Source organism: Plasmodium inui (assembly GCF_000524495.1).
Source record: "Plasmodium inui San Antonio 1 unplaced genomic scaffold supercont1.30, whole genome shotgun sequence".
In the NCBI taxonomy this organism is placed as follows: Eukaryota; Apicomplexa; class Aconoidasida; order Haemosporida; family Plasmodiidae; genus Plasmodium; species Plasmodium inui.
In genome coordinates, this window is record NW_008481864.1 from 588 (window position 1) to 17,682 (window position 17,095).

At 43.0% G+C, this 17,095-nt stretch overlaps 3 protein-coding genes across 3 annotated transcripts; 2 read left to right on the forward strand and 1 right to left on the reverse strand.

Annotated features, from left to right (window-relative positions):
* Positions 1-473: 473 nt before the first annotated feature.
* Positions 474-1,042, forward strand: C922_04801 (hypothetical protein; the record flags this gene model as incomplete). Its single annotated transcript, XM_008820379.1, has 2 exons — positions 474-581; positions 764-1,042. The coding sequence occupies 2 exons, from the start codon at positions 474-476 to the stop codon at positions 1,040-1,042; spliced, it is 387 nt and encodes a 128-aa protein (XP_008818601.1).
* A 1,549-nt stretch (positions 1,043-2,591) lies between these two features.
* On the forward strand, positions 2,592-3,035 carry C922_04802 (hypothetical protein; the record flags this gene model as incomplete). Its single annotated transcript, XM_008820380.1, has 1 exon — positions 2,592-3,035. One exon carries the CDS (start codon positions 2,592-2,594, stop codon positions 3,033-3,035), a length of 444 nt encoding a protein of 147 aa, XP_008818602.1.
* Positions 3,036-3,767: 732 nt separating this feature from the next.
* C922_04803 (hypothetical protein) lies at positions 3,768-16,943 on the reverse strand (the record flags this gene model as incomplete). Its single annotated transcript, XM_008820381.1, has 5 exons — positions 3,768-12,997; positions 13,159-13,367; positions 13,551-13,618; positions 14,874-15,924; positions 16,066-16,943. The coding sequence occupies 5 exons, from the start codon at positions 16,941-16,943 to the stop codon at positions 3,768-3,770; spliced, it is 11,436 nt and encodes a 3,811-aa protein (XP_008818603.1).
* Positions 16,944-17,095: the final 152 nt, after the last annotated feature.

Genomic DNA, 17,095 nt, shown 5'->3' on the forward strand with positions numbered 1-17,095 from the left:
ACTGTGGCGCAGCGCGTAGCAAAAACGCGTAGCAAAAAGGAACAGTTATACAAATTGTAGAGGGGCGAAAATCTCCAGTTGGGGGACAATTACGTTGCGTAGGGAGAATTGCAGCCTTGTCCCCCTTTACACTTTTCATTTCATTGCTCATATTCGTAAGTTCCGTTCTTCATTCCATATGCCGATCCGCCTCACCTTTTTGTACCCTATGTTAATGTGCCTCGCCGAAAAAAATAGACAACGGCGTGCGTGGTAAAATGCTTACTCATCCTAAATGACTTTGTGCCACTCTTCAAACTTGCGACATATTTTTTTTTTTTTTTTTTGTGTTACATAGTATGACCACTTTCGCGCAATGCTATTTTTATTCACAAGTTTGTTTGAAAAAAAAAAAAAAAAAAAATACAAGACGGCTGAACTTAACCCTTCTTACTAAATTCGTTTACAACTGTTCGTAACACTTTGGCCAAAAAATGGACCGGAAGAAGGCAATGCCGCTTATCAAAAGCGAAGATGAGCTTTCCAAGTGCATCGAAATGCTGCGCATAAAAAGGCAGGAAATTCACGAGCAGATTTTAAAGGTACAAAAATGACAGAAGTTGTGGTGAACGCATTTAGACCCACGAGTACATGTGTTTGCGGGTGCTTCGGAGCGACACATGGGCTGATTTTTGTGAAGCCCATTAATTGCCCGCTTCTGCCAAATTTCATCTGACCCTTTTTTCTACCCTCCCCATTTGCTACCGCTTACCACCTACATGAGGAAGAGGACAAAGAAAGAATGCAGAAGGAGATCGCCATGCTGAACGAAAAGCTACAAGAGGTGTGCCATAGTATAACCAAGAAACTACAAACACGTTTAGAATATGACCGAACCATTAAAGAAACATCTGCAGCGTACACAAAAATAAGAGAGTCTGCCAAGTCTCTACTGCACATTTTAAAAGGGGAAGAGAATCATCTGGGCAGTAAAGTATACAGTGGGGCATCAGAGGACGATTTTAAATCGCTCAGGGAATTAAGGAATACTCACTACCATTAAGAGTGGGTTCTGCCAAATTGGTTCTTTTTGAGGGAACAGCCCTATTAATTTAAGAGAGAAAAAATAAGAGCCTATCTTCATGTCGAAGCAAGAGAAGGATGGGCACATCGATCTGCGCATATGCCTAGAGACATTTTAAATGAATTCCCTTCCCCCCTGCACAGCAATTCTGTTGAGGAAAATTAGGGCGAAAGGATAAACTGGCACTGCTAACAAGTGATAACGGTATGGCACGGAGGGCACTTCCGCAAGGAGGAAGCATTTGACATGTAACACCTGGGAGAGTGATAACTCGCAGGGAGGAAGCAGCGTAGCTATATTAATATCTTCACAAGTGTCTGTATGGATCCCCCCCCTTCGCCTACTGAAGGAATATAACCCCTTTCTTAATGTAGATATAATTAGACTGATACTTTGTCCAAATAATGTCTGAGATTGAAAAAAATGTTTTCTAAATTTAGGAAGCCGATCAGTTATAACTCACTCTATCGTAGAAGAATGATTTCCTCTTTTTAACAATTTCGAAACCGACCAGGTGCAAGTATCTTTCTTATACACACAATGGCGTCATCCATCAAGGTGGGCATGGCATGGAACGTGACACAATTTAAAAGCTTTTTTATTCCATTTGGGGTGTCATCCCAATGTTACGTGAAATTTTTAAAGTGTACATTTTTTACGCAACACGATTGCATCGTTGTATGTAAGTGCACGGATTTGCATTTTACGTCACTCATCATTTGGCTTGTTGTTTACACGCATTTAGATAGTTATGGCCTGTGTAACTTTGTCAATAGAGTCTGCACCGCTCGAGTAGCGTTCACGTAGCGGTTACGTAGCGGTTACGCATCGCGCATGAATCACTCGATTATCTTCCATTTGTTAACATGAGAAGAACGTAAGGTAAAATGGCTCCCTTGTTTAAGAGAGATGTGCAGGGTGGCATGTCGCAGAAGGGTCGTGATACTTCACAAGTGGTGCGTCTTAGCCACTTAGCACCCTTCCGCAATATGAAGTTGTTCCACAGAGGAAGGGGAACTCTCAATAAGCACTTGCCAAAATGGGTGAACGCGCAAATTGGTGAGAAAAGAGTGTGTACAAAAAAGGAAAAAGGTTTCCCTTTTTATTATAAACGGATAGTGTAGCTGTTTAGCGCTTATTACATTTTCTACATCCGTAGGTTGACGGAACGATGATTATAAAAATTGCGGCGTCGACTTTTTTTTTTTTTCCAAGGTTGTTCCCCGCGTACGTTTATTATATGTATGTATGAAGAATGTGCGAGCGTGAGTTTTTTTTTCACATAATCCGAGGAAAGAAGCAAATTGTTTGATTTTCCCACCCCCATGAACGCACCTGGTGTGTTTTATGTTGCATCGTTGCCTTATGCTGAGTCATTTCCGAATTGAAAAATTTTCTCCTTTTTCGAAAATGCTCCCAGCGCACAGGTAGGAAGGCAAACTGGGCGCTGTTTTAACGCTGGCATTTGCAACGGCTATATTTTTTCGTGGTGCCCATACGACCAGCTGCCATCGACGAGTAAATCAAGATGAAAGCGCCCGGGAAGGAAAAGCAACTGACGCTCCTCATATGCCGCGTCAACATGCTAATAAATCTGCTGCAAAGTAGACTGGCGTTCCCACTGCTATACCCATTCAACACCACCGCACTGAACAATGAAAAGTCGCTAGACTTGTACTTAAAGAAATTAAGGAAGGATGGAAACTTTAACGAAGAAGCTTTTATGAAAACACTGGCGTTTATAACACCATCTATTATAACCCTGACGAAGTTAGTCCATGTTTTGAAGGCAGGCCATTCTTTATGTAACTACTCTGGGATATCCACCAAATTAAGATATACGGACCGGAGGCGGGGTCCTAGTGTTTTAAAGCAACATGAGACAAAATTGCATTTATTGAAACCACAGGTGTGGAGATTGTTAAAGCCTAACGATGAAATGAACACGAAACATTTGAAGTGGCGGAAGTGACCACACAGAAGGAAAGGGGGTCAAAGTCTGCACGAAGTGGTTTAGAGAGTCCCCTACAGGGGGGAAGAGAGGAAAATGGGGTAAGAAAAAGTGAAATGGGGTGAGGAAAACATAAACTAGGACGAAATGGGGTGAGGAAAACATAGACTAAAACGAAATAGGGTGAGGAAAACATAGACTAAAACGAAATAGGGTGAGGAAAACATAGACTAAAACGAAATAGGGTGAGGAAAACATAGACTAAAACGAAATAGGGTGAGGAAAACATAGACTAAAACGAAATAGGGTGAGGAAAACATAGACTAAAACGAAATAGGGTGAGGAAAACATAGACTAAAACGAAATAGGGTGTAAACTGCTATGCGAAGTGAAAGGTTTAACAGTATCTGGACAGAGACATGGGAAGGTTCATCTACCCCCCATTGCTGAAGTGAAGAGTGACGTAAATTAATTAGCGATTCGATGTGCCGTGCGCTTTCTGTAGGATGATCAAATTCGGAGACCCCCTCATCGGGTGAATGACAAAATTGTGTCTTAACAATGGGAAGGGTCTGGCTGCGCCACGAGTTGGGAGGGCTCGTGATATATAGGAATCTTCCTTTTTTGCCCTGGCCAAGAAACGGAGCGCTGCATGTTGATAAGGGGTGTGGGTGCGCCACGTCCAGGTTGCGATAAAGGGGTTCCCCTCCCCTGAGGTGCCACTCCCCTGAGACACTTCTTCCCATAACGAATTCACTTTATGTCAACGCCGAGCTTTTTAAATATATCTTTTATATTTTTATGTCTGTCGAGAATTTTAAGAAATTTCATTTTAATTCTGGGGTCCCTGAGCAAAACGGGCTTGTTCACAATTTTACAAACGTCTAAATCGTTTTTATGTCCATCCTCTGAAAATTCTTTCCATCCAACTAAATTGAATTTGTAGCAGGTGCAGTCTTCGAACTGAGAGTTTTTATTGGGCACTTTACTGGCTTCCCCGTTTTGGGTATCCTGCTCGAGGGTGATCTTACTAGCCATGTCGCTACTCACTTTGGCAACACCACTGCTTTTACTTTCTGTATGGTTTGAAAATTGACCTCCATATGCTACGTCAAATTTTTCATCATGTTGCAAAGTTACGTGGTAGTCATTCGCCTTTAGATTGTTCTCCATGCCGTCTTTATTTAGGTCATTTTTATTCTTATAACTGTAGAGGGCGTGATCCCTGTCATAGAGGTCGTTAGGATGGTGACTTGGTCGGTTGGACGCATTCATTACTAAGTTATCTTCATTGGAATAATTATTCAGGGGATCGTATGGATTGTTTTCTTCTCCGTCCATGTCGTAGCCGTGGCTGCTCAGATGATCTCGTGGGTCGTACTGGTCGTAGTCAAGACGGTGGTCCTGGTTTGGCTCGAAGGTTGGGTCGTATTGGGTGTCGTAACTTGCGTCATAGTTGGGGTTTCCATTCAAGTCGTGGTTCTCATCATAGTTGGAGTCATAGTTTACCTCTTGTTGATATTCGCCCCTAGCACCGCCCGATGCATAACCATCGGCGCGCCTTCTGCCGGAGGCCTTCTCGTTGTTCCTTTTGTTGGTTCTCTCCCCAGGTTTAGTACTATAAATATCATTCTTCACCATGTTTCCGCTGCTTGGCACCCCGTCGATGTCGTTTCCGATGACGTCATTAACAATGCCGTCAAACCCGATGCTGGTCGTGTTGTTCATGTTGCTCGTTTTGTAGACGCGGTTGGCAGTTTTGCTCACTTTATTTTTATCCTGTGTGTGCATATTTTTTGTGGCTGCATTTTTGGATCCCCCTTTTGGCCCAGTTATGATATCTCCTTTGATGGTGCCCTCAAGGGAAATGTCGTTATTTTCTCTAACGGCTTGCACATTTTCGTTTTGATTCTCTTTTTCGTTTTCCTTTCCGCTTAGGTTACCGTTGCCTTCATTTGGAGATGCATTAGTGGTGGCATTGGTAGCACTGGTAGCATTGGTAGCATTAGCAGCTTCGTAATCATCCACGTGCTTGGAGGGGGCCCGAGAGGACACAGTTTTTCGATTCCTAAAGTGGTCCTCAAAGGTGTTTTTTTCACTCCTCTTATAGAGTTTTCCCCCTTTGGTCTGAGCAGCCTGTACATTTTTGGCATCCATTTTTTTCTTCTGCAATTTGTTCTTTTCTTCTTTCAGTAGGGTTATGTAATTGTACAGTGCATGTTGCTCGTCTATTTCTTTGGACTTACTTTCCTGTGATAAGTTAAAGAGGGTGAAGCTGTTTCTGTCCTGGTCGTTTTCATTTAGATATATTCTGGACTGGATGTCAGCAAAGAGGTGTGAACAGTGGTCATACAATTTTTTGTTTAGGGAGGGGATGCAGATGCTCGCATTCATGTTCTTCACCGTGATGAGGTAGTTGTCGTCTATGTGTTGGTGGGACTCAAACGATTTGGTAACTTTGTTAAGAACGTTTTGGGCGTAAAAAACGTCGCTCAGCTTTTTGAAGAGGAATTGGCTGTTTATCGTCACGTTGGCGTCGTTGAAGATGGAGTAGCACAGGGAGGCGCAATCCTTCGTGTGGGTGGCGGCGGGGTCAGACGCGGCAAGATCATTGTTTTTCGCAGGGTGACTCTTCGCCGATCGTTCCTCACTGGTCTTGCTGTCCTTGGCGGCACCCGATTGTTCATCCTCCTCGCCACTGCGAATATCCTCCCCGAGCTCAGCATCGTTATCTACATTCGCATCGTTATCTACGTCAGCATCGTTACCTACATCCGCATCGTTATCTACATCAGCATGGTTATTTACTTCCGCATCTACCCCATCGTCGCTCCTGGTGCATCGTCTCCTCTTCTGGTTAGCTTCCCCCCCGGGTACCTGCCCCCCTGAGAAGCTTCTCTTTGCAGTTTGGGCTCGATAAATATTCTTCAACTCACTCATCTCGTAGCAAACGAAAAGGAGAAAGGTCTTAAACGTGATCGTGGGCACGAAGCATTCATTCAAAGTAAGGACTCGTTCTTTTACCGACTTGACCTTGCGGATGAGATTTAAAACGGAAACTGAAAGGAGGTGCAAGGGGGGTTCTGCATCGCTTGTTCCGATGGCACCTTTCGGTTTGTTTCTATTCATACAGGTGGATTCAGTGGCAGATTCGTCTCGTTCCGCTTTTCCATCCAGCTTCATCGCATCCGTGTCGGTGGTTTTTGTGGGCTCATCATTACAGTCGTCTCTATTTCCTCTTTGAAAGTTGTCTCCACTGGGATCATTATATGGGTTCACTTGCTCCACTTGATCATGCAGCTTTTTGTTCATATAGCGATGGAGATATTCCAAACTGTTGAGCAGACCGGATAGGAAGTTCCTCTTGAAGTCATCCACATTGGGTAGGAGCATTGTCTTTTTTTTTTTTTTTTCAAATGTGTTTATTTTGATTGAGTTTTTATCTTTAAATTCAGTATTGGTGGAATTGCTCTGCGCTGAATGGTAGGCTTCTCCTGTTTGGCGAAGTCGCTCGGTTCGGTGAATCCGAAGCATCTTGTTTACGTGCCGAGTGACTTCTGATGCATCGGGGGAGACCAAGTGGTGGAGAATGAAGAGCGAATTAAAGTTGTAATGAACAATCTGGAAAATTATACTTATTATCATATCTATGACATTTATGTATTGATAAAGCTCAATAATTTTGTAATTCATGTCTTGGATGACATTGCACAAGCAGGAGAAGAAGTCGAGGAGGTAGGAAAGGTTTATATGTCTGTTTGGTTTTAGGTAGAAATCGAACAGGTGAATGAAGGCCATTTCAGTTTCTTCACAGGGTGTCGGTGTGAGAAGCAGCTGGGCTGTTTTCGCGTCCCCCATTTGTGTGGTCGCCCAATAATCTCTGCTAAACAGGAGTGGAGAGCCTTCCTTCGTACTTTTACACCTGTGTACGTATCTAAAGAATAAGTTGGCTAGCCCCCTCTGAACTTTGAAGAAGGAGAAAAAAAAGAACACTCGATTCTTCACAATTTCGTAAATATTTATTAAGCACAGATGTACCGTTTTCAGATCGACGTAATGAGCATATTTGTAGAGCACTTTCTTTTTGTTCTCATCATCGATCATATTTTTCGTGTTTATTAATTCGGCATAGTATTGCACAAAGAATTTGATATACTTTACGTAGTTAGGGCAAGAAAGGAGGACTTTCTGATTGGGGAAGAAGCCGGTGTTGGTACTTGTGATCTCATTGTCCTTTTGCTTGTCTTGACACAAGGTGAACTGCTCTGCGGGGTTTCGGATCTTCTGTATGAAGAGGCACTCCTGTGACTGCAATTGTGGGCATCCATTTGGTCTTTCACATGGAGAGGCCACAACGAGGGGGTTTCTTTGACTGTGCAAAATGGCTTGCTTGTTAAAGAAGACGAAGAGGACATAAGCATAGCCTCGGAAAATCGTGGCGGACAGTTTGACGACATATCGAATGAGCTCCTGTGGAAAAACATCATTCAAGTTGCTTATCAAATCGTATAGAATATCAAGCAGCTTCTTCGATGGTAAGTAAATGAGTCTTATTAACCTATTGTAATTATTTTTATAGCTGTTAAAGAAGCACATGTGAAAAATTTCACAGAGGAGGGAGAAAAAGTTAGACAGCTCCTTTAAGAGGTAAATCTCCTTATTGTAAGTGTACAGAATGTTACTCAGTTGGGTGCTGTTGTAGGAATAGAATGAGTAGAAGTTTATTTTGTTCATGCATATGCTTGTCTCGTCATCGTTACTATTAGTGTTATACATGTTTATCTTCTTCAACTGGTTCATAATGCTATATATGTGATTGAAGAGGATCGAAAAAATCGGGATTCTGTGATTATGAAGCAGAACACAACAGTACGTGCTCAAAGCGCGACCAATTACGTTGTTCGTTTTGCTTATTCTTACGATGAAATTTATGTAATCACACAGATCTTCCAAATTGGTGTACTCTCTTATTTTCAATTCCCTTTTTATTAGATATATTTTTTCCCTTTCCACTTGACTTAACCTGTTCAGGTTGATGTGCTGCTCTTCGAGGTGCTCATTTTGCCTGATCTGTTTTAGGATGTGTTCCGCACAATTTTCCTCGCTGTCGTTTACAAAATTTTTAATTGCATACGGGCACATCACGCGGATGGAGGTGGTTTTGTTTGGCGATAATACACCAGCGGTTTTTTTCCTTATCACTTTCAACCTTTGCTTCGCTTCCAACCTGAGCTTTGAGGAGTAGTAGTCCTCTCCCCAAAGGGGCTGTTTACTCGACTTCTCATCGGTTCGGTCAAAACTTGGGTGATAGAAGTCGTCATCGTTGGAAGCACCATGATCGTCACTATTATGTCCCTCCTCGCTGGTTATTCCCCCCGTTGTGTATTTAAAATTATGAAAGGCGAAACTGCTTTGAAGGCATTGGTCATCCTCCTCACTGAACTGGTCCTTAAATTCTGGGGACAAAAAGGAGATGCCTCCCCCTCCGCCAAGGTTTACACCTTTGCCACTGTACGGATTTAATGGCTGTCTCTTCCCTTTCCTGCAAAGGAATTTTCGTGTCGATAGGAAGGAGATTCCCTTAGAGTTATTCCCAATATAATTCTTCGCCAAGCTATCATCATTCAGTATGTTAAAATTGCTGGGGCTGCTTGAACCGCCCTGATTCTTATTTTCTTTACTAGTTTCATCCTCTACATCGCTAAGGTTGAGTGATAGATTGCCAATCAATGACCTGTTATGGTAACCAAACATCTGTTTGTTGTTTTTTCCATTGGCTTCTATCATTTCTTCATGATCATCCGTCGAGTGAGCTAAATTGAGCACTCGGAATTGGTCGCACAGCTGTTCATTTAAAATTCGCTTCATCACATTTATGTCGCAACAAAGGTATAGCCTTTTGTCTTCATTTTCTTGAAATGCATCATCCAGCTTGCAGTACATAACGACTCTTTCTAAGCTCCTGCCTTGGTTGTCTTCGGCGTCGGGCTCGCCCATGTTTTCAATGTACAATTCTTCATTCAATTTTTCGTGTGCCTCCTCATTTGAGGTTTCATTTCCTTCCGTGTTGAATTTCCCACGATAGTTTGTCCCACCTACCGGTCTAACTCTGCTTAGGCTATCCTCATGGAGGGGGTCTGCGTTGTAATACTCCGGTTCTCCGTCGTGGGTAGCCACTCCATCTTGTTCTTCCTTCTTCCTATCTTCCTCCACATCGCTCAAGAAGGTATCGCAGGGGCGGTCCAGCTCAAGCGCGTAACGATCAAACGTTTTGCGGTTCTTCCTGCACACGGCCCATTTGTCATACGGAGAGGTACAATATTTCGCATGGCTCGGGAACTCGTCCTGATTTTTAGCGAGCTCGTGTTTGTTTCCCCCTGTTTGAGGGATTTTGCTTCCTTGCAGACTTTCCGAGTGGGCTCCCTCCTCATTCGCCTCATGGTCCTGTACCTCTTCATTGGGGCTATCACCATTTGGTGGGTTCCCCTTGGGTGAGTCCCCTATGGATGCGTCCCCTTTGGATGCATCCCCTTTTAGGTTGGGTTCCCCATCAAGTTGGCTAGGCACCTCCGTTTCATGTCCGTCATTTTTGTTTTTCTTCCCCTTTCTGCCGATAACCCTGTTTGCGGTTCGTTTGCTTTTCCTTTGTTTGCTTCCCCTTGTGGGGTGTTCTTCTTCCTCCGCTGCTGCTGCTGTGTCGGCTTCTCCCACCACGTCAACTTCGTACTCCTGCTTCGCTTTATCCACCTCATCCTCTTCGCATTCCTCCTCCGATTCTTCCACCTCGGTTACTTCCTCCCAGTCCGAGTCTTCCATCTGCATGTCCTCCCCCTGGGGATCTCCCCTCTGTTGCATTAGACACTGTTGCTGTTTGAAGAGTTCCTCCAAAGAGGAATTAGCCTTCTCGGCGTCGTAGCAAATGCCCTTCAAATTCTTGGCAAGGAAAAAGGAGTAAATGTAATCTGGAAAAATATTCTTCAAATCGAAAAACGTCAGAATGAGGAGCATGCCAGAGGTACTAAAGGAAGGGAGAATTCTTGTATACTTCAAAACGCAGCGAAAGAGGAAAGACTGATTGTCAGTTGTCTTATTAAACCATAAGGAAAAAATGCGAAGCAAATAAATGATGTTATATCTTAGGAGGAAAACAGACGAATGATGATTACACTCCGATGTGTTGTTGGATCCCAACCAGTCGCTAAAGCTCAGTAACTTGTTCAGCAGAAAAAGGAGAGAATAAAACAACTCGCTATTTCTATACGACTTTAAAGAAATAGAATTAGCATTACTCGTTAAGTTGTAAAAAAAGTTTAAAAGGATGTTCAGGATGGATTTTACTAGAAAGAGTGTTTTTCGTCGATTTTTTAATATTTTGTAGAGTATTCTGCCGCTCATTTTGTTAAAATTGAGGAGAGACAATTTGAATGTGTTTCCATTTAGGTAGAAGATACACTTTGTTATCAATTTGATTATGAACTGAAGGTTATTTTCCACGTAGAGTATCGTTCCTATGTTTTTAAAATCCCCGTGTTCGTGCTTGCTTATGTAATTGGCGTTGGCCAAGAAGGGCCCCTCTTCCTGCTGACTGCCACCACTGAGCAGGTTGCTCTTGTTGTTACCGATGTAATTATCAATGCTGTGGTTATGTGTTTTCCTCTCCTTGGTGGTCTCTCCCCGTATCGGCTTGTTTGTCTCATCAATTTTATCATTTTTCACGAATATGTAATTTGTGTGGTGCACGTCATCCCCGTGGAGAACACCTTGCCTGTTGAGGTAAAAAATGTCCCCCTCTTCTTGCATCTTGTACTTATCATCTTCTTCCTCCTCCACTGCGCCCTTTTCTCTGAGCCCATTTTCATCATACAGCTTGGAAAAGAAGTTCACATTTGGGCACAAATTCATGTAGTAATAGAGCAGGTTGAGCGGGAGAAAGGGATACGTGGTAGTGTCGACTTTCCTATTTGGGGGGTAACTCTCTGAGGGGGTATCATCCAGTTCTTCTAACAATTCTACGTATTGGTGATTTGTGCTGCTGCCACTACCCAGGCGAGAGCAGTTTTTCGAGGAGTTGTTTATATATATGTCGTTATTCAGCTTGCAGTTGTAATTGTTTAATTCCTTTGATTTCTTCAGTGCGTACTTGCTGTCCTTTTCTACTTTGCAGATTTCAATTATTTTTGTGACACTTGGTGTGAAGGTCGACTTTAGGGGTGGTAAGTCCAGGTACATTTTTTCCTTTTTCTGTATGCGCTGCTTGATTTGGTTGACCAGGCTTGGCGCAGGGGCGCTCGGGCCGGTCACCTGTGTGCTCGGGGCCTGCTTTTCGTTAGCGGACTGCTGTGTGTTGTGGCCCCGATTCGCTGCTTCCTCCCCAGTGGCATTACTAAGCACGTTGAGGAGCCTACCTTCGTAGAGCTCCTTCTTCCTCCCCGGGGACATTTCGTTGAACTTCTTCTTCTCATAGCGATAAAGCTCGGAGTACAATCCCTTCAGATTGTCATACAGGTAGAAGTAGTTATTATAAAACAGCTTGTCGTTACTTAGATAATTTTTCAGTAGAATTCTGTTCGGAAAAGTATTATTCAGGTTACCAAAGGAGTAGTCTTTGTTCTTTTTCACCTCCCCAGTGATGTTCTTGATTTCTTCCAGGCACACATATATGGAGTAGCCGAGGTGGTAGACATAATGCCCCGATTCGTCATAAAAAATTAAGTTGTAAATAATTCCGAGGAGGTATCTAATCGTGACTAGGATGCACTCGTTGGTGTTGCTACTCACATGAGAGTTGTTCAGTTGGTGTGTTTTATCCATATCTGTTAATGTGTCTATTGGGGATGATTGTGCCTGCTTGGGTTTGCGCTCCGTGTCCTTCTCTGGGCCTTCTCTTCTTTCGTCTTTTTGGCCCAGATTCGTACAATTGGACTTGTTAGCTGCTGGCCCCTCACTGGGAAGTCCTTCTTCGTACAACTTTTCCAAGTAGATAAAGTAATACAACAAATGAATGAGATGCAGGAAGAAGTAATAAAAGTTGTCATTGTTGAAGAGGGCCAGTTTTGACAGAGGATACGAACTTAGGACGTTAAAAAATTTTAAATGTTCCAAAGATATGTTACCTCCAGAATTGAAGAAGAGTTCGATTAGGAGGTTCGTCTTGAAAAAGGTCTTCAAGGCGCATAATATGTATGAGCAGTAATTTCTGACATTCTTCATGTCTTTGTAGTTAAACCCATCCATATACTGATCGTCTGAAAGGTCCCTGTTCCTCAGGACATCGTTGTAGGTGTAGATGCACTTGGAGTTGTCATAGAAGAAGTTCTTCTCGCTGAATATGAAATGATGCTTCAGATTTTCCGCGCTTGCGTTCGGGTCATCCCTTTCGTAAGAGGAGTTGGCTGGGGCAAGGTTCCCTCGTGCTGCTCCTACTGCGGGGCGCGCACTGTCAATGTTGCCCCTAGGGACTACGTCCCCCGTGTCGGTTGTGTCATCCCCCTCCGGTAGGGGCTTGGTCCCAATGACTTGACCACATTCATCATAGGGGTCCTGAAATTCGTGGCAGGATGGGTCATTTTTTTCAGTGGCCTTCTCCGTGCAGCCACCCTTCACTTCACTCGGGCTGTCATACAAATTTGATGCAGCTTCATTTGACTTTGTTTTAAAGAGTTGAATTTTGGCCCCCACGTTTGAAAGCTCAGTAGTGTCCGAGCCTTTGCTTCTGCTGGAATCGATCATTTGGTCAGTGCCTGGGCCATCCTCTTGGCCTGTCATCAAGTCGTTTACCTTTCCATTGAGGTCTTTCATTTTTTTATTTATAAGTAGACATATGCTTTTGTACAATTTCTCGAAAATGGGGAAATTGTAATTTAGTAACAAATTAATTCCACCTGAACAGTTCAGGAAATAAAACAGAAAGTCGTTCACAGCCGTTACAAAAGCAATGTCATACGAATTTAAAAAGAGGGAGCCTTTTAAATAAATTTCAAATTCTTTTAAAATGTACAGAAAAAGAATGAAAAATTTATTTCGCTTTAAGTATGAAATGACATAATGATGTAATTTGTGTAGGTAATAATTTTTTTTTTTTTTTTTTTTTCATCTAAAATAAAAATTTCCTCCTCGTAGGGTTCGTCGTAGCAACTGTTTTTACTCTCTGGCCTACAGCTGTGTTGAAATAATTCTTTGTGAACATTCTTCAACTCGCACATCAGCTTGGACGTGATGGTTTGGCTAAACAGCTTCTTGTCATAGCTCCTCCTCTTCACGACGATGTGCATGACGGTTCTTTCGAAGCTGCTGATGTGCTGGTACAGTTTCACTCTGCAGAGGATGATTCCGAGAAGCCTCTTCGCGTTGTACCTACGGTGGGGATGGTAAATGGGGAAGGGGCACATGTGGAATACTTGGTTCTTAGTGAGATACGTAAAAAATGAGGGAACACAACGACGTGCAGGAGAAATCACGCGAGCGGGTAGCTGCTGCTAGGGAAAACAGAAAGACCCACGGGACTACGCGTGGGGCTAGGAGGATGGCTGGGCTTACCTCTTCATTTTGGTGCTTGAGGACACCTTGAGCAATTTCTGGTAGGGTGTTTCTCCATCCTCGTCCACCTGCAGCGAGGAAAAAAAAAAGAAAAAAAAAAGATAAAACAAAAAAAATGAGTAACAAAATGATAAGCGTTATCATTTGCTGTTAGATTTCCCTGCGGTGCTGACTAGACAGGCGGGGTCGCACATACCACATACACACGGTTCACTCATCGAGGGCAAATGTGTATTCGGGCCGCGCCATGTCGCACTCCATCCAATTGCTGTTCCCCCCAAAAAAGATAAAACAAAATTGTAGAGTTGCAAAGCAGTTTCTCGGTACCCGCGAGGGTGGCCATATGCGCACGTACAACCCTCCAGTGTGTAGCTTAATATATATGCACACTCGCATGGAGGTGCAATTGGGGAGGAATTTTTCAAATTGGCTTCATCTCCCCTTCTCGGGGTGTTGTTCCCAGATGGATGAAAAAAAAGACAATTTCACGAAATGGCACAGCGTGCTTTACGTAGCAAACAAATGAACCCGCGCCGATGTGCGCCGGGGGTGGCGCGACAGAGACAACTGAGTGTGCAGAATGCTGGTGCAGAAAGGCAAGTGCCCAGTTGAGATGGGCACGGAAAAACGGAAAACAAATGAGGCATTTAAAATGCGTTGGACACGTATATCATTTCGTCGTTGTATGCAGGGGAAAAAATACTATGTAATGGGGGCTAAATGGGGGGGTGGCGACTTGCATCCTATTGTTCGCCTCACGAAAGGCGTCAAGAAGAAAATGAAACACAAAAAATGAAACAAAAAAAAGAAAAAAAAAATGTGTCAAGCGGACAGCGGACTAATCAACAGAACCGCCGAAAACTCCTACGACGCCAAGGGCAACCAGAACACTTGGGTAAACCGCCCTAAGAAAATACTCTACGTGGGAGAGCATACACACAAATGTCACGATTATTTCACAGCGGGGGTGACAAACGTTTACATAAAAAAAAAAAAAACGGCCTCCTCTGTGCTTACAAAAAATACATAAGAAGGGTGGGAAAACGCGCAAGGCGATCTTCCACATGGCTGCACCAGATAGAAATGTTTGTGGAGCACAACACAATGGGATGCAAATATAAACAAACGAGCCCGCTTGTCTACATGGCGTATACATACGAATGTACGCTCAGGGGGGGAACGCGCAGAAGGGTTGGGGTCCAGCCGGACGTATCTCCCGAAGTACATGCGCATCTGTCCGTTTTTTTTCTATATTTTGTTTTACTTTATTTTACGTTTCTTATTCTCTTTTCTTTTTCTTTCTTTTCTTTTTTTTCAACTTACATAGGTGCAGAAGTGATTCATGACGTAGGCATCTGATATGAGCGCGATGAGCGATTTTAAGATGGACGTTTTAATTTTCCACGACGAAAAGAAGTAAACGTTATTAACACTGAGCATGTCGACTAAATTGATCAAAACATGGGGGCATTGGGGGTCCATATAAATCATGTGAGAATTGAAATTCATATGTATTAGGTCTCTAGCTAGCTCGGAATAAAGTGCACATCTCCTAAGTAATAACAAACACCCTAATATATCGTACGTCTTAATTTCGGTGTACTTTGCATAGTTAAAAAGAAAGTTTTCCTGATCTTTTTTTATCTGATGGAAAATGTAGAAGAGCCACATCATTCCGTATTTAATAATTTTCCTATAGATTATCGAATTGTCCTTGGAAATGTGTTTTCTCATTTTATACAGTTCAGTAAACTCGTTTAGTATCTTTATTATAAGTTCATTGTCCGGTGGGATGAAGCATGGCATGCTATCTTTCTTGGTGTAAGTTGTTTCACTTTCCGCTGCGCTCATGTCAATGACATCACTGGTGTGTTCATTCGATCGTTTTGTTGGTGGTTCTTTGACGTTTTCTCCATTTATCTGCTTTTCCTCGAGGGGGTTATTATGGTCGACATCATTTTCTTCCTCTTTAGCGGTATCTTCACAATTTGAGTTTCCAATCTGGTCAGCATTATTTTTTAGGAACTGTTCCTCTAGGAGGTCAGACAGGTGCCTCAGTTGGACCAGCTGCTGCGGGTGATGCGGTTCTCCAGGTTGGCCCATTTCACCAATTCGGCCGAGTTTGCTGGGTTCGCCCTCCTCATGCTGCGTACCCCCGAGGGAGCAATCAATTTTGTCGAAATAATTTCCCTGGCTGGATTGCTTCGAAATGAGCTTCTCATCAATCAGGGTGGTGATGTTATACGTCTTGATATCGACGGATCTCCTGGGGACATACAAGTGGTCCTTCTCCAGGTCTACGTTTTCAACGTCGAGTGTATCTTCGCCGATCCTGCTCCTCAGGTTAGCGTCCAGGAGATTTTCTCGGTAGGATCTGTAAATGGGTGTTGTGTAATGGATGGCATATAAATTTGTTGTTGCGAAATCGGCTGTGTGCAAGGTGTCCGCGTTAATGGTGAGGACGAGCAAAAAGTTGCCACCATCGAGGTGACCCCTTTCCCCTTGCTGCACTTACATCAACGCGTCGGTTATCTCCTCTGGCTGTCCCAACACGATGAGAGAAAGGGTCTTGAAGTTCCCCTTGATGATTATTTTATCCACCAGGAGAGATGAATCGACAACAGAGGAGCTACTTGGAGTAGCAAACAGAAGGCGATTTTTAAAATTATACGACACAGGATAAAGCTGCTTGTAATACTGAGAGGTGTACTTATTTATTACGTTCACGTAGATGCACAAATTGCAATCATTAGGAGAAGGGATGGTCCTCCCCTCAAACTCTAAGTTGTTAAAAATCTTATCGTTATTGGAGAGTACAAGAATGGCAGATAACTGAACTAGATGGTTTGTGAAATTGACTTCCTCAACGAATGAAGGGAACTCAGAGTTCGTCACTTCGCTGAAGACATTTTTGTCGTTACTTCTGTACACAGTCTCGTTAAATTTGTTTTGATTTTTTATGTCCTCTTCTGTTTTTTCTATATGAAATGAACAGACAGGTGTTTGTGAATTTATGAAAGTGTTATAGTTAATGTTATCTTGTGCGAAGTAATTTTTTTTGTAAAGTGTCGTTCTTGTGTTTTCCTTGATACTCCTACTGATGAGAGTTTTATTCGCATATAATGGATTGGCTTTTATATTTTCTGCCTTCATATGCTGGTGGTTACTATAAAGAGACAAATTTCCAAAGCTCATCATTCCATGGTTCCCTCTTTTTGTCCGAAGGTCATTATTTCGTTTCTGAAATTTGTTAATATATCTGTTGTTATATAATGGTGCGGGAGCTTTTGCATTTCTTCCATACTTTCTGTTCCTTTGGCTCGATGGGTTTTTTATACCCACGCCTCGTTTCCCTTCCTCCTCCTGTTCCTTCTTTTCCTTGCTCTGGTACATTTTTCGATCGGATGGTAGCAATCGTGTTAAAGGGGAGGGGTGGGCGCGTGAAAGAACAGCGGGAGTGCTTTCTCCCGACTCCTGCAACTATGTGCGCCTCTTTCCGCTTTTACGCGTGGATACGTTTGCAGATGCGCTGATGTGGGGCAAAT